Source organism: Astatotilapia calliptera, chromosome 15 (assembly GCF_900246225.1).
Source record: "Astatotilapia calliptera chromosome 15, fAstCal1.2, whole genome shotgun sequence".
In the NCBI taxonomy this organism is placed as follows: domain Eukaryota; kingdom Metazoa; phylum Chordata; class Actinopteri; order Cichliformes; family Cichlidae; genus Astatotilapia; species Astatotilapia calliptera.
Window position 1 is genome coordinate 13751316 of NC_039316.1, and position 24244 is coordinate 13775559.

At 40.3% G+C, this 24244-nt stretch overlaps 1 protein-coding gene across 1 annotated transcript in view; it reads left to right on the forward strand.

The window, feature by feature from the left end:
- rngtt (RNA guanylyltransferase and 5'-phosphatase) overlaps positions 1–23971 on the forward strand; it is a 117999-nt gene extending 94028 nt beyond the window's left edge. Inside the window, exons 13-16 of the mRNA XM_026143578.1 lie at positions 1854–1954; positions 10051–10117; positions 19552–19675; positions 23591–23971. Coding sequence (XP_025999363.1) covers positions 1854–1954; positions 10051–10117; positions 19552–19675; positions 23591–23757 — 459 coding nt within the window. The 3' untranslated portion in view covers positions 23758–23971. The remainder of the gene's footprint in view (positions 1–1853; positions 1955–10050; positions 10118–19551; positions 19676–23590) is intronic.
- The last annotated feature ends 273 nt before the right edge of the window (positions 23972–24244 follow it).

A 24244-nucleotide genomic window follows, 5' to 3' on the forward strand; every position in this document is an offset into this window, starting at 1 on the left:
CTGTTTGTTGTGGTTTATGCTTCTTTATTCTGAGTGTGTCCCCTTGATGTGTCGTTCCATGACCCCTCATGAATTTGCACCCAATATCTCAGCTTTCATTTATAGTCGCCAGCAGAGGCTCTAAACTTCTTGACTGAAAGGTTTCAGAAGACGTGCTTGGATAAGAAATATCTGGGGAAAATACAGAGCCCATATCACAAAGATTCACATTCACACGGGACTAATGTAAGCGCAGGATCTCCGTGTTTAATAAATTATGGCAGGTAATTGGAGTTCTTTAGCTTTTAAATTACAAACTTGAAAGAATTGCACAAAATGTGGTTCACACACAACCTCCACTGTTATTCCAGATAACTGGCGCTCCCCAGTGAATGCTAGTCCTATGAGCAGAGCTTTAGTGTTGGCACATTATGCAAAGTCTTTTCTATTCTATCTGCATGTCTTTCTCCAGCAGAACATAAAATGATAATTGGTTTGTATTCAACCTTTAGAGAGACACAAATTACCCTGACCAGAATTAAGATCTTTCAGTTAATGGTCAGAATTGTAACCACAGAGCTAAGGATGTACTTAGGGTTTTTTTGGTTTTTTTTATTATTCCCTTTTTCTTTGCTTTTTTTCATTCTTCAAACAACAAATAAAATATTGCTCGTGCCGTGAGTTTATGAAAGGAGAGACTGCTCAAATCTCTGAACACGTAACCCCTTTTGCACATTTATTAAATTACCTAAATGGAGATATAAAAGACAGCTCTTGGACAGCTCCATGAGGCGTCATTATTTGGAACAGGTATAAATGTTTTTTTGCCTTTGCGCAGGCTCAGAAAACATATTGTACCACCAGCAATGTCCTTGAAAATTGACCACAGAGTCACACGATTTAGGTATACTTTTATACTTCCTAGAGATATCGGCTTGGCTTGATTGAAAACTGTTAGCTTGCTGAACTCAGACACCAGGCTTCTTGTTCTCGTTCACGAAGGAGCAGGGCAGGTTTTAGTGATGATTCTCTCATACTGTGTTGATTTACATTTCTTTTCTATAGTACTGCCATGGGGGCATTACGTGGGTTGAGCAGGAACTCCTTATTTAGTAATTTAGTCATGTGTGTGACGGTGCAGGCTCTCCTGAGGAATCCTGTCTGTTTTCCACACATTTCCTTGGAGTAGACTTCTGTTACTGGGCAACCTGACAGTGACAGAATCTGGTCATCTGTTCCCGCCTCCACCCGTCATGCCTTTACATTTCTCATGTTTCACTTCTTTTGATTCATGCCCTTCTGAAATGTCAGGCGTGCATGAATAATCGAAGCGATGGAGAGAAGCATGTTGTTCGCCGTGTGTCATATGTTGCTGCGCAGTGAAACGCAGCAGTGATGTGAAGAATGTAATCATGTTGAATCACTATGCATAATACTTTGTCAAATTTATATTTACTCTTCTATTCTGGTGTTCCCACCATAAATTTTTCATCTTTAATCATTTCTTTTCAAATTTGCAGTGCGTGCAAATTTTCTAATTAGTTCTCTCTTTTTTCACTCAGGCGCTTGTTTGCATTTTATGATGTTTTCGATACTCGAAGGCTAATTTATAACCCGAGATCAATTAGTTTGATGCCAACAGTGCGTCTTAATAGAGGTTCACTTGTATGAGGGTTTTCATCTCATTAGCTGTGACTGTGTGAAAAATTCTGCTCAGCTCATGAATTATTCAACCGTTAATTCTCTTGTGTTTTACGCACACATAAATTTACTCCGCATAGGCCCCGCCCCTTCTTTGAAGGTACATTTCATGTATTTTTATTCCAAAGTGTCTGCCACATTGTAATTTTGTTGGGGTTTGGATTCCTCCACAGAGGTACAAGCCTGGAAGGTGTGACGACATCCTCAAATGGAAGCCCCCCAACCTCAACTCCGTGGACTTTCGTCTCAAGATCACCAAAGTCGGAGGAGAAGGGTACGTCACTGTTGCCAGGGAAACGCTCTGCCTGAGGAATCCAATAGCACCTATGATTTTGTGACACACTGGAGTACTCAGAGACAACCACATGTGCACACATGTGTAAAGTCCAAAGCACACACATTGAATTTCCTTGACATTCATCTTTCAGTTTCTATTTCATCCCATTTCTTTTCTCCTTTCAGATTTCCCTTCTGCCTCAGGGTTCACTTCCTTTTACAGCAGCACAGCTAATGCATGAAAAGTTCATTTCTTTTCCATTATGCCTAAGCACATTTTTTTCCAGAAGTGCCAGAAGTTTCGTATATGCTGTATGTGCTTTGTGCTCCTCTTTTTCTTGCTTTTTTTCTTTTATTATCCTCTGCTACATAAATTATTCAGCTCCACTGATGTTCGCTCTAACCATTACCCAAGTATACATTACAGCTCCGCAGAAAACAATTCTATACTGGGGAGGTGGAAATCGGAAGGTAATAAAGGCTTACAAATGTGTTTCTTGGGAGGCAGGGTGGTGCAGTGGTTAGCACTGTCAAATTGCAGCTAAACGGTTCAGAGATTAAAGATGCTGGACGACCAGGGCGTTTCTTTTGTTGAACAGTCTTTTTATTATATTTTTGCCATAAAAGAAAATATAATACAAACTATAATAACACAAAATAAGGAAACTATTTAAACATACTCCTCAAACCTCCCTCACCTTGCCCCGGTAATATCAGATCAAAAATATGAACATTGTTAGATATCATTGACATATTTTCTCAGTAATATATCAAAATAAATCGTCGTTTTGTTACTGTAATAACGTTACGGTTATGCGTTAATAATAATAACCTGCCATCCTTTTAACAAAGCTTATAAATGGATAGATTAGAATAATATTTCCCAACAGATCTTTTAATTACATGTCTGAACTTTTCTATGATGATATGATATGATCCTTTCATCCAAAAATAATACAACTTTTGACCAACTACTCTGGTCTACTCGTAAGAGCCAGGCCATTTCTGTGTGTAGTTTGTGTGTTTTCCCTGTTCCAGTTTGCATTAGTTCGCTCCCATTTTTTTTCTCCCTTTAAAACTATATTTGCTCGAGACTCTAGACCAGGTTTGGAGATTCACACATGTACTTCCATGAGTGCATGATGCCCATGTGTTCATTATGAAGTACCTGCTATATTCTCACATGAGCTTCATAAGATATCACACTGACTTTATGCTGGGAAGCTGGCAGGTTAAAGACCAGCTGATGGCCCATCTGACTTCACCAGACATTTGCACTTCCATCTGGTAACGTCTAAATAAGTTCTGGGATACAGAGCATGTGTGAAAATGGCTTACAGTAGGTTAATTCATCATTGTGATTCAAAATCGTTGTCTAGGAATTACCATGCTTCTCACCAAATGTCATCTGAGATGAGCCCCTGGTCTTTCCACTTTGATAAGTAGTTGAATGGATTTATGTTTTGACCACATTTTATTCAATTTAAGCTCAGTATTTTATTATTGGACTAAAGGAGTAGCTTCACATTACTCACAGTTCAAAATATGGGACCTTAGTGAAGTCCTGTATTTCAACTTTTGTCTGAAAAAATCTGTTTTACTCTTCCCTCTCTAATATCGGGCTCCTTTTAAACAGTCTTCCTTCTGATTGGCTAACCTCTGCAAACAGAAGGTTGAATCAGTGGGTGGGGCTTCTGTGCTCACAATCAGAGTTGTGTGCCTGGGATATTTGCAGTCTTTGACATTGACCTGTTTAGAACAGAGTACTTGGAGCAATCAAAGCAATTATATGCATATATAATGACTTCATCATTTGAAAGATTAGATTAGATTATATGAAACTTTATTAATCCCTTGGGTGGGTTCCTCCGGGAAATTCAGTTTCCAGTAGCGCAGCACCGACAGATACAATAAACGGGAATGAGAGCAAGGATATACACAGTCGAATATAAGAAAAAATATTGCGAGTATTGCACAGTGGAGGAAAAAAAGCACTACAGCTCAGTTGTTCCCGCCCTCCTTTGTCCCCCTGTTTCCCCTCCCTCTCTCCTCTAACGAGGAGTTAAACAGCTTGATGGCGTGTGGGACAAAGGAGTTTTTAAGTCTGTTGGCTCTTGACTTTGGGAGAAGCAACCTGTCGCTGAATAGGCTCCTCTGATTATTTACGACCGAGTGCAGAGGATGCCCAGCATTGTCCATAATGTCCAGAAGCATCTTTAATGTCCTTTTCTCTGCCACTGTCACCAGGGTGTCCAGCTTCATGCCGACCACAGAGCCAGCCTTCCTGATTAGTTTTTCCAGCCTGGATGAGTCCTTCTTTGCCGTGCTGCTCCCCCAGCACACCACAGCATAGAACAGTACTTCTGCAACCAACGACTGGTAAAACATCCTCAGGAGCTTCCTGCAGATGTTAAAAGACCTCAGCCTCCTGAGGAAGTACAGTCTTCTTTGGCCTTTTTTATACAGGTGCTGTGTGTTGCATGACCAGTCCAGTTTGTTGTCCACCCACAGCACAAGGTACTTGTATGTGTTGTCCACCTCCACCTCCTCTCCCTCTATCTGAATTGGCAGTGGACCTAGTCTGGACCCACAACCAGTTCTTTGGTCTTTGAGGTGTTGAGTTGCAGGTGGTTTGTGTGACTCCATGTGACAAAGTTCCTCACCAGACTCCTGTACTCCTCTTCCTGATCATCCCAGATACACCCCATGATGGCTGTGTTGTCCGCAAACTTCTGAATATGGCATAATTCATAGTTATAGCAGAAGTCAGAGGTGTACAGGGTGAAGAGAAGAGGGGACAGCACAGTGTCAGACATGATGTCTTTCAGCCTGACGTACTGTGGTCTGTCAGTGAGGTAGTCGGAGATCCAAGCGACCAGGCAGGGGTCCACCTGCATCCTGTTTAGTTTTTCCTGAAGCAGACAGGGCCGGATTGTATTAAAGGCACTGGAAAGGTCAAGAAACAGGATCCTGACCGTGCCTTTTCCCTTGTCCAGGTGTGAGTGGGCTCTGTGTAGGAGGTACAGGATGGCATCCTCCACTCCGACATCCGCCTTGTAGGCGAACTCTAGTGGGTCCTGGGTATGTTGTACCTGTGGTCGGAGGATGTTGAGGAGGAGCCGCTCTAGGGTCTTCATAAGATGTGACGTCAGTGCCACCGGTCGGAAGTCATTCAGCTCATTGGGCCGGTTCTTTTTGGGGACTGGGACAATGGATGTCTTCCAGAGGGCTGGCACTCTCCCCAGTCGCAGGCTGAGGTTGAAGACTCGTCGTAGCGTCTCCCCAAGTTCAGCAGCACACGCCTTTAGCATCCTAGGACACACCTTGTCTGGGCCTGCTGCATTCCTGGGGCGAAGCTTCCTCAGTTGTTTCCTGACAACTGGGGAGGAGGGGGATGTCATAATGTCAGGGAGGGGGAAAAGCGGGAAGCGAGGGAGATAGGAGTGTAGGGAGAGGGCTCTGTAGTAAAGGTGAGGGTGGGGGGGCTGTGTGCCGGTCAAACCTTAAGAATAAGAGAATATATTATATATAAAAACAAGAAAAAGCATAATACATTGCCTTGAAGAAAATGAATTAAAGGAATACATTTCCCTTGTTAAAGTACATTTGATTTTGAACAAAATCTAATCATGCACCTGCAAATCTGCAGGGTAGATATGCACAAAACATTGTGTTTATTTGTTTTTTTTCCAGAAGACAAATTCAAATAACTCTTCATCTTTTCAATTTGTCCTCTTGTGCCAGTAGGAGGCTGGCGTTTGTGGTTTGGAGCGACTTAAAAATTATTGGATGGATTATTCTGCAGTTTTATAGGTGCTCATTTCCCCTCTGGGGGGGAAAATTCATCACTTCAGTGTTTCTTTCAACCATCATCAGGTCACAATTTTATTATCTCCAAAAGCAATGGCATTCTTGATAGCTTCAGCTCTGGTGTTTGCAATTTACCAAACATTAAACCTGCGGAAACTTGCCTTGTAACTTTGACTTGGCAGTTGCAGTAGATCAAAGCACCGCTGGGCCTGGGTAAAGTCTCACAGAGCTGCTAGCTTGGCTGTAAGATCCAGTGCTCTTTTTTCTGTTTCTGCACATCCTTCAACTCTGTGTTCTTTTCTGCTGTCCAGTCTGTGAGTGCTGTCTGAGTCGCTGTCAGCTTTCTAGAAACACTGCCTTTTCCTTCGAGAGCCAGCTGACCTTAGTGACTGTCCCAGCTTTATAGCCACGAGCCTGCTACCATTTACCTACAGCAGACTGAGAGGATGGCAGCAGAGTACATTCACTCATTCTACTCCGAATCCAGCCAGCAGGCCCACTAGTCAGCGCCTTGAGTCCTCCCTGTGTGTGTAGGAGAACACAGACGGTTATTGTTGCCATTTGAGAATGTTCTGATATTTCCCCAAAAGATGATTTTTTTTGTTTTTTGTTTTTTTGTTGGCAGATGAGCTCTCAACAGACCTCGGTATAGCTTTTCAAATCTCTTCTTAGTCAGAGAGAGAGAGAGAGAGAGAGAAAGAGAGGCATGTACGGAGGTAACAACTGTTTATTCATCAGCCCACACAATCAATCTTTGAGCACATCTTTGCGTACCACAGAGGCATACAGCCTTGCAAGTTTTATTGCCATCTCTGAAAGCAAGCACAGAGGCAGACGGTGATTATTGTGTGACAGGAGAGGTGGAAAACAAGGAAATGGAAAGATGAAGCAGCAAGTTGTGTTGGTGGACATTTCCAGTGCCTCTCCCAAGCATAGAACAGTCTCGACTATTGTATAGATTACTTGAATTATGGATAATTTGAGTCAGTATTCGCTCTGAAGGCAGGATGAGTAATGGTTACATCATCTCCTTTTAGGTGTGCAGTGATTTTAAGAACTTAAAAAATGGAGAATGGTCCAGTCTAAATGGCTTGGGTTGTCTCTGTAGAGCCCAGAGCCCAAGCTTCTCATTACTACTCTTGTACTCTGGGGAGTTGAGTGTCATTACAACATTGCAAACCATATTTTGTGTGTGTAAAGGATCCACAGTCAGACCTCACAGTCAAGTACCTGCCTTGGAAATGCACCAGAAAAGTCAAGAGCAACACAAAGTCAATGCTGTTGAATTTTTGTACTTTACTCTTTTACTGAACTGTTGAGCTCTATCCACTTTTGCATCCAGAGAGGAAAGATTTAGACTGTAATGGAGGCCGAACACGGTGTCAGAGAGTTTGTGTTCACTTATTATGTACAAACAATTAACATACATCGCTTTTTAGAAGCAGCACAGAAGGGTTTGGAATATACACCCACTATAAATCACCAAGTCTGCTGTGAGCTTGTAGCAATTCATCCTTCAGCACAAAGACGAAGGATTCTGCGAACTAGAGTGGAGCGTGTCTTTGAATGGAATTCTGTAGATGACATCTGAAGCGCGGACCACAAGGACATGCGGCTGTATATAGCTGTTACATTTAGACTTCATTTACTGTGCAAGATTCAGAATACTATTCAAGTGGATCTTATTGTGCTTATTCTTATGTATGGATATCTATATGATTAATACAACAGTTGTGGACGATGTCTATATCCTACAGACAGCAGATGAGGCAAATAAAGATTTATCCGTGAATCATGCTAAGCTATACAAGTTACCATAATATGTTCATTTTTACCATTTATTTTTATATTGAACAAATAAACTCACGATCATCAATTAGTCCATCTCTTTATATTAGTTTTTTTTATAGATACAAGTGTATATAGCCTGCACTAGTCCCATATGTTATATCTGCTGCAGTTTGCAGGGCTGTGTTGGTAGGTTGTAGACGTAAGAGATAAAGAAATTAGAAGATGACTTAAGCAATTAGGAGATTAATTTAAGAGCTCTTTATAGTTTCACAGCAATACCTGAAGTTACTGTGGGGTGCCCCTAATGATCTCTTTGTTTTATGAAGGCTCAGTAATTTCTAAATATAGCTGTGGAGCGTAAGAAAACATCAAAAGTTGCATTTCTGATAACTGTTTTTGTCTGACAACAAAATCTTTAAGTACAACATGTGAACATCAGCTAGGTTGCGCTCTGGGTGGATCTGAGTGTCATGGTAATGAATTACTAATCATACTTGAGCTCAACGGAGCTTCTTTCCCCTATCAATCTGTCAAGATGTCATATAAAAATTTATATAGTACGTTAGAATTTTAGATATTTTTTGTGGAGGCTGATTTATGCAACAGAGTAATGTCCCAGTGTCACCCCTAGATATATGTTGTAATAGTGTATCTCATGAAGACAGTGAAGCCATATTGGATAAATTCAGGGTTGTTTTAAGCTACAAACCCAAGAAATTACAGGAGATCGTTTGCATTAGACACACTCTCGTTGCTGAAAATAGTTTAGTTTAGATGAGCCAGCTGCCTGAATGGAGCATGCGACGCCCACTTTATGACAGTGACGAACACTGTTGTGACATCAGAGGAATCGGGCATTGTAGCTGTCTGGTTGAAGTCATGTCGCTGCCTGATTTGACTGAGTAGGGTATTTTGCACCTGTGTCAGAGGTTGTCCAAACTGGTTGCTGTGCATGTTCAAAAATGACTCTTTTATAGTTGTTTGCCCTAATAGGGTTTAGTGAAGCTCAGTTCAACCTCAGAGCGTCTAATGGCTTTCCATTGAGGAAATAGCTCAGATATAGTGACCAGAGTATTGGTATGAGGGTAGTGGTGCATGATGCAGTATTTTATCATGCTTCAGTCCTAGTATTAACATTTTTTTAAACATTTGTTTGTTTGTTTGTTTTTCATTGATACTGAGTCCTATGACCCTTTCTAATCTCTTGCTTAATTTACGTTTGATCTTTTGCTTCTGTTGGAATAGTGTTCAGCTACTATAGTTCCGAGTTCATGCTGTTTGCAGACTGCATTGACATTTAACAGCGCCTTGGTTGTTTGTACAGAATCTCCCGCCTTGTTCTGCGTTAAAAACCTTTTATTTTTCTTCTGTATGGTTAAATTCTCTTGTTGTAGCACTATTCGCCTCACCCCAGCTCAGATGAAAATTGATGCTTCGGTGTAATTTACACATGACCCTGTAAGTGAAACACAGCTTAGAGCTGTGCAATAGTCTGTGAACCACAACAAGAGTCTCTGCTTTAGAGACTGTGTTCCAAACCTTATCTTATCTGTTTCTGCACCTTTTGTATGGCCTCTGGGACTATCTCATGGATGCTTTAGGAGAAATGGTGTCAGCACAAGGGCACTTTTCTTGTTTTTGAATCCTGCGTGTTTACAAAAGTGGTCACAATGTGTAGGTCCAAAGTAATAGTTGAGGTAATGATGGGACTGGACACGCTGTTGTAAGATCTTGGCGCTGGACAGTGTCCATCACGGCATGGCTATTTGGCTCTTTTAATGTCTCCTGCTGCTTCCTTCCTGCCTCTGCTAGCTATCATTAGACCAGAGGGGGTTGAAATGGATGGAAAGATGGTCTCCAATTTCAGCTCCGACTGAAATCTGCGTGCTGGATCAGACTGTGTAACTGCACTGTTGTTTAGCCGTCACTTTAGCTCAGCGGCCCCCTTATTTTCATTCTAAAAATGGTTAACTAATATGAAGCCAGTGCCCATGCTTGTATGCGCAGTCTGTGGCACACATAGCATCAGACAAAGTGTCTGGAAATAACTACAGGCACATGGGGGTGTTTTTGGTGGAGCATGCTGGGGAACAGTATGTGATTAAGACATCTGTTGGTGAGCTGTGAGACACATGTTTGTCGAATTGAGAGCTGCGCACGCAAGATCAAAACCTTCACTTTAAAACCCAACAGCCTGTTAAGATGACAATCACCTGGAGATTAGTTTTATACAATGTCCATGCTGTTGGGTTTAGTCTGTATGTGACTTAGACTTTATTATTGCATTGCACTATAAACACGCCTATACTCTAGTTTAAAAAACATCAAGCTGTGCCGAGTGACAGAAGGGCTTCGAGAGGTGTAATCTCACGTCTCTACCATTCTGTTACTAGCTGCAAAATGCAGGCGACATAGTGATTTCTTTGCAGCTCTTACTGAGATCCTGTGCTGAGTGTGTTGCTGGTGTTAACTGAGATCATTTTGTCTTTGCAGGCTACTACCACAGACCTTTGGCTTCCTCTATGTTGGCAACTACGACAGGCCCTTTGCGCAGATGAAGGTGAGAAATAAAATAAAGCATTGTACCAAAAAACCAAAGCCTCCATCCTCATCCAGCTTTAAATTAGCTTTGTGTAAAATGTCTGATTATTTTTATTTTTTTTATTTTTTTTAAAGGTGTGTGGTTAGGCAAAACTGCAGTTGATTATAAATTAGTCCTCCAACCACTTTTACAAGTGTAATCTTAATTTTCCTTTTCCATTAACACATTTTCTCATATTTTAAAATCGCTGGTTTCCCAGTTAGCTTCAGGTTTTACTTCCAGTGGCTCCATGTGTAGTGGTTTGTGCAAAGATCCCAGGTTCAATCCCCAGAAAAAGCACAAATTCCTGATCTGTGGCACAACCTGCAGTGAAAAAGGAATCAGCCGAAAGTAGCTTTATTTCTATTTCTAGAACCTCTTAAGTCTTCACGTGTGGTTATTATATACATTCAGTGTAATATTTAATCAGATAATATTTTTTTGCTGCCTACTGCTCACATTTTTAAATTAAATAGCTGCAGTTTCCTTTTTCTTACAAAAAATACCTGATCTCATTAGTAAAGGTTAAACTGTTTGCCCAGATATTTCAGTAAATTTATATGTGTGTTTGATAACATGGAGTTTGTAGTAGAATTGTATATTCACATTTAATATATCTGCAGTACCGCGCTGATAAAATGTGTTATACCACCTACCATAAAACAATAAAATAGCAATATTTTAGAAATCCCAAATTAGACATTTTTAAACCCAAATTGGAACAACTACACTCGAATTCTCTGAGAAGAAGAAATTAATCAAGCATAACATTCAAATGCTACATTTTGGGCAATTTATTAATTAATATCAACACCTTTTCTATGAAAGTTTGGCCTTTTTTTGTTTCATGTCAGACATAAACAATTTGAATTTATGTTCCAGGATGCAGAAAGTTGATAAGGCCATTCTGGACTTTCTGACTTGCAAAAGTTGAAACAATTAATAGGATAATGCATTTACCTATTAGAGACTGTGTCGAATCGTTGGGTGCTTGACAGATGTTGAGCAGGTAAACATAGAAGCAAGAAGACAACAAATGTACTGTTGGAAAGTTACTCTTACAGAATGAGTGTGGCGAGTCATCATGCTTGTGTCATGTTAAATTGATGCATGTTGCTGTAAAAAGTGGTAAACAAAATGCATTTGGAAGCTCCACATAACAGTGATGTTCAGTTCAACGGGTTTCATAGTTGCATAATGTCTGCTGTGTGTGAATACACAGTTGAGATGACATCATCAGACATTTGACCAACAGCAACACAGACTCGGTCCTGTGCACTCCAGTGATAGCTACCATCGCATCACCATCATATATTGGTTAGGGTCCATTAATTTAGAATGAAAATTTGCCAGTCTGAGGCAGCTGACGAGCAACATGTGTTTCCATTTGTTTTACTTTGCTGTAAATTTCCATGAAATGACTTGTAGCATTTGTAGCCTTTTCAGTCATGGTTCAAAAACACAGTAAACAAGCTTTTCTTTTCCCTATCGTATCGTCTTGTCGTGCCAGATTCCCATGTATCAGCCCTGGGCTCTGTCACCAAACACGGCAGATTCTGTTTACTGCTCGGTCTCTAACCTTCTCACGGGGTGTCGGAGCAAAAGCTGCAGCCCCGGGGTCATCCTCTGTCAGATTGCATGTTGTTATTTTTGTGGTAAAATGTGTTTTACAGTAAGTCCGAATGTGAATATGCTAAAAATGGTAATTACTTGTCATCGCTGGACTTGATGACTTGTGGTTTTAGTCAGAAAGGCTGTTCCTGATAAATCTGACACCTCTACACAGCCTGTGTGTGCGTTTGTTGTCTGCTGTGCTCTGTCACACAATGGTTTTGACATTCATCGCCTTCCTTGTGGCTGTGCTAGTAATTTCAACGTGCCTATTAGATGCATTTGGAGGCATATCCAGTTTCCACTATATTGAAATCCATTTAGCTGCTGTTGAGAGAAATCAAACCAACTTTGTGTGTGATAGGAAAAATGTTGTAATCTTCACGAAAACTTGTTTTATTGGCTCAGTCTTCCAATTTAGTTCCTTATTGTTGTAATTTCTTACATTGTCTGCACCTACAGGGTATAGGTAAAGTGAATATTTGGAAGGGATGTTGTCTGAGAATTTATCAGCTGAGTGCTTCAGAAAGAAGTCTGCTGTCTCACAAATATTGCGAGACAGCAGACTTCTGGAAAACATTTGTGTGGCTCTCTAAATGCTGTTTGGAATTAATGAGTATTTACTGAAAAATGGTCTAATTATAATAAGCATGTCTGGACTTATTTATGACTTGCTGTTTGTTAAAAATTCAGCTGTAATTAGAATTTAGAAAGAAAGTCTTTGAAGCCATGTAATGTAAATAAAAACAGTAATGTTCTGGAAACAGTTTAAGTCAAGTCAGTGCAATTACAAGCTAAAAAAAACACAAGTACTAAAACCACTCATAACAGTATTTATTTTATCATATTTATTTATAGCAGTATTTAATGTTTTTCCTGTATTTTCTTATCCCCATCCCAAATTTTGCAAACATGTTGCTCACATTAAATTCATCATGAGCATGTTTTTCAAAACACTACAAAAAATGTTGGTTTCGTCCTTTTGATATGTTGTTTTTATACTTTAATTAAATGCACAGTATAAATCATTTGTAAATTTGTGTAATTTTTCTTTCTTTATTTTATCATTTTAGCTTTTTTGGAAACAGGATTTTATTTGTGACCCGGGTTAGGCCACAGGCCTAGAGACTGGTTGATGGCTCTCTTGGGACCGCCACTTGCTTTGAAATGAGTATTCTCCAACTGGTTGCTGGAGGTTACCGGTAGTCACTGTGAAATCGATTGCTAAAGCCCCTTTCACTAAGGCTGAGAGACCCATCAGTGACCCCCTGACAACCAAAGGTTGCTAGGAAACGATGGGCAGTCCTTGACCGGTTAGCATGTGGTTGCTGTAGGTTGAGTCACCAAGAGTGTGCTGCACTGAAAACCTCCTTACGATTGATTTGGTCACTGGCAGATTGCTGTGGGCGCCCATGGTATGCATGGAGGATGCTGACTTGTGAGAAAACACTCACCAACTACTCACCAAGCTGTGATGAAACTGAAAACGTGTATCAGAAATAGAAAAGTGTTACATAATTAGACCTTTATTTTTTGACTATACAGGTTCACAAACTGGGGTTGACTCACATGCTTGGGTTGTCGTTATTCCTAGACTTTCAAAAACATTTCCACCGTGACGTCAGCATTTGGTTTGCGGGTTGCCATTTTGAAGCATCAAGTTTGCATTTCTGCCATTGCCATTTTATTTTTGAACCAGAAGCGATCATAATTGGGCAAGAGGATGGAGTAGCACCCAAAACCTGGTTGCAGAAAAATACTCAATACATTTGAACTCTGAAATTTGTCACTACAGGATTGCCTGGACCACAATCTAGGGACCACCCACTGGTCCCACCCACATGGACCACTATTTAGCTAATGTCATTCATTTAAAATCACAAATGATATTTTGGCTCATGGAAAGAATATTTATTTAGTATTTCATAGAAACACTTTATGAAATACACTTTTTTGGGACTCTGTTGAAGCTGGAGATGTTTCAAGGCAGTCATATTGCACTTCTGGACTAGCTTGATTTTTTGTTCCCAACACAGTGGATATGTGGGTTTTTCATAGAAGTATGGTCTTGATGTTTTTTTTCACAAACTTAGTCTGTTTGAGTCAAACTCTTGTTCGTTTTCCACCCTTGTGTGTGTGTTGTTTTTTTTTTGTTTTTGTTTTTTCCAGAATATACAATAGTTTCGCCTTAAAAATTTGGAAAAGAAATGCATAAAAAGAAAAGAATGCAAAGTAGTAAATTTTACAGCTTATCTGCTCCAAAGCAGGGCATCTTCTATGTGTACGTTTTTGTTGCTCCTACTCCAGATGCATCTTGGCAATAAGTGCATTGAACTTCTCATGTGGTTTATTATTGATGCATTTTGAATCCTTTGGAGTTTGACTGGAGTTGCGAAAATGAATCAAACGTCATACACTTTTGTTACATGACTTAATTTCAAGGCATTCAGACTTAGGGTCTAATCAAAACACCTACGTCGGTGTGTCTTTGCTTTGAGGAAGTTGAGATTTGAGAGTTTATCAGCGTGGAATTCACCTGCTGAGCGCTGAATTGTAATTTATACGACTTATGTATTTCTAAGTAAGCGAACAGTTACGCAAAGACATATTTTATTGTGTTTAATCTGTGGCAGGACTTTTTTGAAATGTTATTGAAGTGATTTGGATTTTTCAGACATTTTTTTTTTTAGACTTTTCCTGGATATTGTTGAATCTAAATTGTGGGATTTAAAAAAAAAAAAAAAAAAGTATGAATACTGTGTAATTAAAAGTGCTGTCACAGGAAAACACTCAGTCATGCTGCAGACCAAAACAAACCAACCAGTTAAAAGTTTGAGAAGTTTTTGGAGCAGTTGTTGTTTAACTGCCAGATTCGACAGTGCGCCGCGTGCCTGCTCGCCTCTAATTTGCCTCATTTACACATTATTACCTTGTTATGCTCATCTTTCTTTTTCGATGCGGCAGCCAATCTGAATGTGTGGGATAATGATTGTTATTATACATATTCACCAGAGACCTCAATCCTGATGTCATCTCGCACATTCAAAAGGAGTCGTGGAGTGGTCGGAAGTCCCATTTGTTTGTTCTGGCACAGCTATTCAAGGGCACATATAGCTGTAATTACATAGTAGATAATGCAGCTGATCTGTGACAAATATTTTAACTTTACTACTGAACATTTGTCTTGTGAGTCATCCTGTTGAATTGTGTGTGTTTTAGTGGAAGCTAATATTAATAGGGAGGAGATGTTAGCGTATTCTTTTTGAGCATGCATCATATATTAGGATTGAATATTGATACAGTCTATCCAGAATCTTATTTCCTTCGAGGGTGCGTTTGTTCATAGTCTTACTTTTGCATCTTATATCATTTCCACACTTATACGTTATTTCATCCAGTTTCTCGTTATTAAAATGGGCCCGGGTGCTGCAGTGCCGCAGACCTCCGGGCCCCTTCTGATTAAGTCGCGAATGAAACAAAGGCAGGGTCAGTCACAGAGAGGCGTGATGGGGAAAATAAAACAGCTATTCAAGGAAATTACAAACTATGTTTATTCGTCTGACATCATACTGTAGCATAATGCGCTCGTACAATAGTCCCCACAGGATCCAGTATTTGATAAGGAAGCAGGGCGACTGCCTGCGTGCTGTGTACAGGTTGGTAAAAGGTCAGATATCATAAATTCCAGTAGTCTGGAGCTAATTTTGGTCCCACTGCTGCTGCTGCTTCTTCTTCTTCTTCTTCTTTTTTGCACGATGTAGTGAATCTCGAGCAGCTCGATTTGCGTGAAGTGTTTCCAGCTGGGCGTCGTGTACCTGGAGTCCAGTGTTTTAACGATGCATGAAACTATACATTTTTACACATAAATTGTGAGTATTTATTACACAGCGTGCTGCGGGGAAAGGCTTGTTCTAACATTTGAGCCCAAGGTTTATTTGTTAGCACCTGGCGGCTCTTTTTTGCTTCTCATCCGTAAATACTCTGCATACTCTTTCACGCGATTCAGTCTCAACAGGATCTTGAGCTTTATTGTGAAAGGTGTATGTGGAAAATAAACAAGTGGACACGCGATGGTTTTACCGTCGTTGTTGCTAACGACAACGCATAAAAACAGGCTCTTGTCCGTCCGTAGTGTGGTTATATAAAATATAAGAGAAAGAGAGAACTTTAAGAAATTAATGTAGCCACTACAGTGACCATCAAAACGATGAAAAAATATTGCCGTAAACAGTTTATTTTGCGACACCACGAAACAAACGATAGACGTTTTTATATCTTCATCCGATATATATCGTTATATCGAACAGCCCTATTTGTAACTTGAACTGCCTGAGGTCAGCGCTACTATAAACTCCCTGACCAGAATAATAAAACTTGATACACAGGACAAGATAACAGCATTGTTACCTTAATGATTGGCTATTTTTATTTTTTACTGCTGCATATATGAAGCGATAATGCCTTAAAATTTTTAAATCAAAATTTCTAAACTGTGGGAGACAGAATATATTACTGGGGAATTAACATTGTACAGTCACAAGAAATCCTTAGTGGGATTATCAGATGACACACTGGCACTGTACCACTAATGTGAATGGAAATTGCATTCATTAAGACATAATCACGTCATGAGTAATTAGTGTTTTTATGAACATGAGCCTGGATATTAAAAATACAACTCTCCAGCATGCACGATGCTGTGAAAAGGTTTCAGGAATCAGATTCAGACTTTAGTCACTCCCTGGAAATCCTGTTCTGTTTTCTTGCGATTGTTCTTCTGCAGTGCTCAGAACAGCAACCCTTCAGCTATAGTGTCATTTTGTGGAATGGACGCTGTGGAAATGGAGCTCTCGTCAGCAACGATGATGCTTGACATGAAACAAAGTCGAGTCAGTTTAAAGGGAAGTTGTTTCTCTCTTGCAAGTGGTCATAAAAGTGGTTTGATCAGTCAAGTCCTGGAACTTTTTCAGTATGACCAATCATAACCTCCGTGTCTTTTCACTGAGCCTTGATACTTGGGGAAAAAGAGCTCTCTCATCACGTTTTAGTAAAAAAAAAAAAAATTGTCCACAACAAAAGGCTGCTTTTCTTCCTTGTCAGCCATGTTTATATTTGCTGTATATATTTCTGATTGTTTCAGGATTTGAATAGAAGGCAGGCAGCAGAGCGCTTCTGCTCTGCAATAGTGCAACATTGGCTGATAAAGAGTTTGACTGCCAAAGTCCCTGATAACTGGTGGCACACGTGTGCTGCCATAATGAGACAGATTTGGATGGATTAAGCACCAAGTGGTGATGGAAAATGGCAGCCAACATGTCACCCTTCACCAGCAGGAAGAGATCCAGCCTGTAGCAGCACGTCCCGCCTGCCTGTACTGCCCTTCACAGCTTGCTGGCAGTTTGATGTGTGGAGCTTTAGGAAAGCTCAGAGATTCTGTCGCTGCTTTACATCATCTGCAATTCTTCTCCTAGTAAAAAAAAAAAAAAAATGTTTGACTTGGCTTCAAAATAAGCTCTCAGTAGTTTTGTCAATATTTAACAGTTACAGCTGCAAATCAATTTAGAGGCCATTTAATGTGTTTATCTAAAAAGCTATTTTTAAAAGATGTCTGTTTAGTCTGGATTCTTTCTCTCACTTTCTGTCTTCCTTTCTCACAAGCGTTCTTGCTTCCTGTGTGAATTCGACCCCCACTGTTAGCCCAGATGCACCACGCTCCAGGATCACATAAGCTCTTACTTTGTGTTTTTTAGCGTCTTGCCAAATACTGGTGCTTTCCTGGCAACTCCAGTCACTCTCTGACCTCAGCTAAAGGTTGCGTGTTCACGCTGAACCCCGGAGGTATTCGTCATTTTTACTCTCTGCGAGGCCAAGGTGAAAAGTCACATCACAGCACCTCATAGCAACTCATGTCATTGCTTATTCTATTGCGTATTTTAAAAGCGTGCAATTGCACGTGACCGCTTCAGCTGCACTTTTTGTCTTCCACGTTCCCAGCAGCTACAAGATTTGCATTTTTCCAAGTCTCGACAATCCTCTCAGTCCCTCGACAAATAAACAACAGATGCTCAAATGTCTTCTTTGACTCATGCTTGATCTTCAGTATCGTGTGCCATTTTCTTATACTTCAGCAGTGTTACAGTGTGCTCAGTGTGTAGAGCTGATTTTGTTTTCAAAGCAAAGTGTGATGTAATAAGTCAGTGATCCTGTGTAGCTCAGTAGGTGGAGCAGGAGCTGTTGCACTGCTTTATTGAGAGATGAAATACAGACACTCGTGTTGTGTTAGTGTTTGTATGTGCTGATGTGTTATTGTAGGTCCTTCTGAAGCAATGCAGCTGTGTTTAATGATCAAAAATAAAGATTAACTACATGATTAGCTTCCGTCATACTTCTTCATGAAGCATCAGAGCCTCGTCTTACATTCAAAGAAGCATGCTTCCTAAAGTCACACCACAGTTGATTTCGATTTATTACATTTAAACCTTCCATGTCTAAACTACAATACTTTATAGCCTGTGCTTTTGATGTTTTCATCTTCTAAAAGGTACAGTTACACAATTATTTAATACTGATGCTAAAAATCAATTGAAACTTGAAGGAAATGTGTGACACAAGAAGAATAACATAAGAATTTAAACTACTGTACATAAAAAAAGCTTGTGCCCAAATAGTATTAAAGACCAATACAAATAGCAACATACATTCATTTAATAGAAACCTAAAATTTATAACTGTGGAAAATGGATGTTAATGTGAACATTAACTCATGGTACATTTATCCTTTAATTTCAAAAATGTCACCCAAAATATTTCTGTATAAGACTTCTGAGTCTTCTTGAGTGTTTTCTCTCCTAGAGAGATCCTTGGTCTCAGAAGATTCCCACAAGACATGTCAGTATTTGCTTCAGTCAAATGTTGCCGCTACTTGAATAAGACATTCAGTTAATCTGCACAGTGAGCTGCATATTACTGCGTTTCAGTGAAGACCAGTCAAGTCAAAAGTAGTTTATTTCCATCTGTAGTAATTTGGTGACATGGCTCTGTGCTGGAACCTCCCTGATGCACAGAGACCTGCAGCTCACTGGGTATTTTCTCTGTACACCCTAGAGATGGTTGTGGGAGAAAATCCCAGCAGATCACCAGTTTCTGAAATATTTCCACCAGCCAGTCTGGCACCATCAGCCATGACACATTTAAAGCCACTTAAATCACCTTTCTCAGCCATTGTCATGCTCAATTTCTCCATGACTATAAACAAAAGTATAACAAGTCATCTTTAAACACTGTTTCCAGAATTAGTTGTGCCATTTGGATGTGTAGAGTGATATCTGCTAAGCCATCAGCTAATGTGGCACTGAGATTAGCTGATCTTTGTGGCCTGTATGAACCAACGGTCAGTTTAATCCCAATTTAGTGCTCTGTCATTGCAATTTGCTTTGCTTTTGTAGAATTGAATGCATCGGGCATAGAGCAGCCTTAAGTTTAAGTCTTTTTCCTCTTGATGTCTTCTAAAAGTATCTAATTAGTATCAGTAATAACAAAATTGATGATGATGATAAAGAAAATGTGAAGAAATTGCAGTTGTGTGTGTCATTTATCAAAAGTAGCTGCATTGATCAGTTGTGCAGCATGTGCCTGAAACCTTTTACAATGATTCAGCTCAAAGTAAAAAGCAAGGCTGTGGTAAACCAGACCATAATACCCCACCTAGATTCACGATTTTTAACGTGTGATAAGAGAAAAGAATATGCTTTGTATTCGCTCACATTAAAGGCACGCGCCGTCTCTCATCTCTGTCTGCGCAGGCCACTAAAGAGCTGAAACAATACGACAACAAGATCATTGAGTGCACCTTTACCAACAACAGCTGGGTGTTCATGAGGCAAAGGGTGGACAAGAGCTTCCCCAACTCCTATGATACAGCCATGGGTGAGTCTTTGTCCTTCTCCTTCCAGCCGTTATTTTTAATATCCCACTGTCTCCTGTATCTGAGTCTAAATCTGTGCAAATAACAGCCAGTCAGCCTGTGATTAATGGGTTATTTTATCTATATTTCTTTTATTTGTATTTGCAACAGCCTCAGTTTTATTTCTGCATTGTGAGACTGTGTATGCGGAGGGGCAGATGTTATGTTGTGTACTCTCCATTAAGAATGCACACTGACACTGTGGCCTTGTCTTTGGAGCTGAGGACAAGTTGTTTTCTTTAGCTCCTCACTGTGAATAGAGTAGCTGACATTTTGCCACACAATTTCCAATCTTTAAGAGGTTTTACTGTCGTGAATGGGAATGCGCATGATATATTATTGGCTGATAAGCGAGAAAATGAAATCATTGTTACTGTTTCAATAATGAAAGTTCAGCCGATAATTAAATCTGATAGCACGGTGCATGCTGCGGATGTTAGCAATCATTTTTTACTTTTTGCTTTCTTTTTTTCTTCTGCTCTTTGCTTGCTGCCTGAGGGCAAGGCTGAGCTCCTCATGCAGAACAGTGGAGTTAAAGAAACTTTAGACGACGCTCGTTCATCTGTACGACAAACTCTACAAACAGTTTATCAAACAGGTTGATCAAGTAGAATATAAATGTCTTTAACTGCCCGTCGAGATGTTAACCTGCTGCCTCTGCTTCATCCACAGCCATTTTCACACATTACTCATGATGCCTCTAGCAAATTGTTATGAACAATCTACAGACTAATAGATAATCTCCGTACCGATTAAGCTTAATGTACAGTGGTTTTTTGTCTTAATATTAAAATTAAATGTTTTGTCTGTTGCTAAGAAATCATTGGCAGCATCACAGTATTTATGAAGACTTTCTGGGGGCCTTACAAGATAGCATTTTCCAAGCACCTGTTTACAATCCCAGAACCAATTAAGCTGGTTTGGGCTCAAAATATTTCCATGTACTGTTCAGCTAGCTACCTGGGTTGCTAATAAGCCAAGCTGCTAGTCTGCAGGAATGTTCACTTGAACAGACGCGTGATAAGAGCGAGACATGACAATCAAAGGAAGCTAAATGGAAAACTGTAGCAGCAAAGATGGCCTTTCTCCTGCCCCTGACCCAAAGAACCAATCAGTAGGAACCATAAGTCGGTCTTATAATTGTGCTGATTAATGCGCACAGTGGAGGGTCACGCAGCGTCAGCCGTATGATGTATCTTATTACTTGTAGATAAAACTACTTGTCGTTTGTCTTTGTAGTAAAGCTAGTAAAGCTTACTAGGAAAGAAATATGCCTTTGGGGCAAAGTCACCACACCACACATTTTTTCTATACATGCTGGTTTTTGTTTAGTTGTCCAGGGTTCGACCGCTTTGAGCATTGACATAAACTGTGGTTCTCTCCCTGTTCAGTGAGACAGGGTCTTGTTTGGTGGAGCCACATTGGCTGCAGAGGGGCAACGCCAGCTTCTCAAAGGGCTTTGATTGTGCCCTGAGAGATACATGCAGTAGGGTGGTGTGAGATTCTATCAGCTGTGGTGCTTAAATGATGCTCAGTTGGAACTTAGGGCCCCAAATTGTGCTGAGAAGAAATCCCCCTACCATCAACATCACCACCAGCCTGAACCATTAATAGTAGACAGGATGAATACATGATTTCATGGTGCTTATGCTAAATTCTGAACAAATCCCAACCATGCAAATGTAGAAATGGAGACTCATCTGATCAAGCAGCGTTTTTCCAATCCTCTATTGTCCAATTTTGGTGGTCCGGTGTGAATTGCAGCCTCAGTTTCTTCCGCTGCTTTAAGGCATCTGCTTTGAGGCTCTGCATTTTTACGCTGTTGGTCTTCTGCACACTTTGGCAATAAAGTGTTTTGCTGTATAGTTTTTTGTACATATATAATGATGCATTTTTTAACTTTTTTTTAAGTACAAGGATTTGCTTGTCTTGTGCTTGTACATTTAAGTCTCTTTAATGAGGTTTTAATGAGCTATGGGTCTTAAAGTTAGAATAAATTGTGAGTTCTCAGTCTGAGTACCCTTTCTTCCTCTCCACCAGCAGCACCCCTAGAGCAGTAAAGAGGTAGATGTTGTGAGAGAGGATAAACGCTACCACAGAGCTGTCAGACAATTTATTAGTTCAAGGGCTTTAATCTGGCCCGGGTTATGGTCTCTCAGACCTACTTCGGTGCAACGACATCAGTCAAAAATCAAATATGTTTGCAGTCGATTCACACGGACACGCTCGAAGGTGGAATGAAAATCCAGCTGTGATGGACTGCAAACGTTATCCATGCACATTTTTAGGCCATCTCTTGCAGTTAGGCAATGCAACCCTAGGCTTTCATTTCACCTCCACAGTTAATGGCTGTCTTGAAGACAGTGCAGATGTGGCACTACTTCTAATATATTTTCAAATAATGGACTTATAATGGGAAATGCATGAAAAGGGGAAAACGATTACAAATTCAATGCTTCAATCAAATTGGGTTTCATTTCACAAGTTGTGATTTTTGTTTTAAACTTTAAAGTTCTCCCCCACGTGCCACATGCTATGAAAATGCACAGCAACCACAACAGGAGAAACAAATGGACACAAACAAAGCAGAGCAAGGCGAGGACAGAATGCAAAAATAATAGATAAACACGGCAATAAACCATGTTTGTGTAGCACTTAATCTAAATGCTGAGTTCACAGCGCTATGCAAGGAGGAGCATAAAAGTACATATTGAAGCAATAAAAACAAGAAGCACAAGCGAGGGAAAACACATTTAAAGAATGAACGAAATTGATTGAAGAAGATAGAAAAGATGGTCCTGAATTATTGAGCTTTAGATCCCGAGGCGGACTGTTGTACAGCCTCGGAGCCCAGATGGCAAAAGCGCCTTTTATCTCAAATCTGGTCAGATAGTAACACATTTGTCCCCGAGCTGATAACATTTCGCTTCATTTAGAGGCTGGATATAGTCGTCAGTGTGCTGCTGGTATTATGGCGCTGTCATAACCGTGCAGAGGGAGCTGTGGAGCAGGAGGGGCTTTTTTCTAGCACTCAAAATCAAAAAGTCCATATCATGTTTCCGTAGACAGTGGGAGTGACTCAAAAGTTGGTGTGTGTCTGTGATAAAATAGTGGTTAAAATGTACTTTAGCAGCTTGGATGCGTGTCGAATCCTCTCTGATTAATATAATTATGAATCATTAATTTAGGTGTTTTTGCATCATCCACACCATCATCAGAGAATGCAGTTGTTTCAGGTGCCTGAATCTTTCTGTTATGCACAAGGTGTCTCTTGCTTTTAAATCTCGAGAGTGGACGGTCAGTGATGACGTTAAGTTTTTCGTTTTTTCCACCAGGCCATCTTAGGTTATAAAAGAAAAATGGCTCCATAGTATAGCGGGGTTGTGTTAGGATAGACATTTGGCACATACTGAGACATGCAGAGTTACCTGCTGTGGCGACGTAACTTTTATGCCAGGACATCTCTGAGGCGGGCGTGGCTCAAGAGGCAGAGCAGGTCATCTACCAGTCAGTTCAATCATTGGCTCATCTTTTCAACATGCCCGCAAGATACTGACCCCTAAATTGGTCCTGGTACAGCCACCAGTGTGTGTGCGTGCATGTTAGAAGGTGTGTGAATGGATTGTAGGACTTTGAGTCATGATACATGAAACATGAAACAGGCAGTTCTAGTGTACATCATGACTCGCCTTTGCATCTTTGTGTTTTGCTTTACTTTGACTCACTGGCTCTGTTTAGGAAGAGATTAGCAAGAGACAGACTGCATTATTTGATCACCTGGGAATGAGAACATGCTTGAAAGAACCATGAATTCACTGTTGCTGGAAAAGCCTGTCGGCATTTCTATTGTAACTTCCTTTCTCCTTTTTTTTGTCCAGCTGTGTGTCAAAGCATCCGGGAGCCCGTCACTAAGGAAATCCTTTTGGAGTATCTGGACCGCTGTGCTCAGGGAGCACAATCCCAAAACCGGAAAAACCCGCGAGACCCAGACTCTGAGCTAATGCCCCCTCCCCCTCCAAAGAGACCCAACCGGGCCATCCCGTAGCCCGTAGCTACGCCTTTGGGACTGCTCCACGGTTACGGTGTACATCCAGCCACTCACACGCCAACAGATAAAGGACATTTCAAGGCTTTCTTACCTGCAGCACGTTTGCTTTATCAGCCCATACATTTCGGGGCACCAGAAAACCTCGATGTCATTAAATTACATTGTAGACCTCTTTGTAGCTTTAATTGCCTGTGTTCTTATTAAAATGTTTTAAAAAAAAAAATTACGCTTAGGTAATTTTTTTTTCATTGTTTTGCTGTTTATAATTTTAAACAACTGAGCTAATTGGTATTTATTTACTTGGGAATTGTTATAGCAACAAATAACACCTGACAAACCGTGTTCATGTTTTGTCAACTAGTTCCTTAATTTGATTTTGAAAGAGGAGTAAACATCTTTAAAGCTCAGTCTGCTGTCTTGATGAGTCTACACTACAAAAATAGTTTCCACCATCAGGTCTCATGTAGATTTACACAAAGCTGCG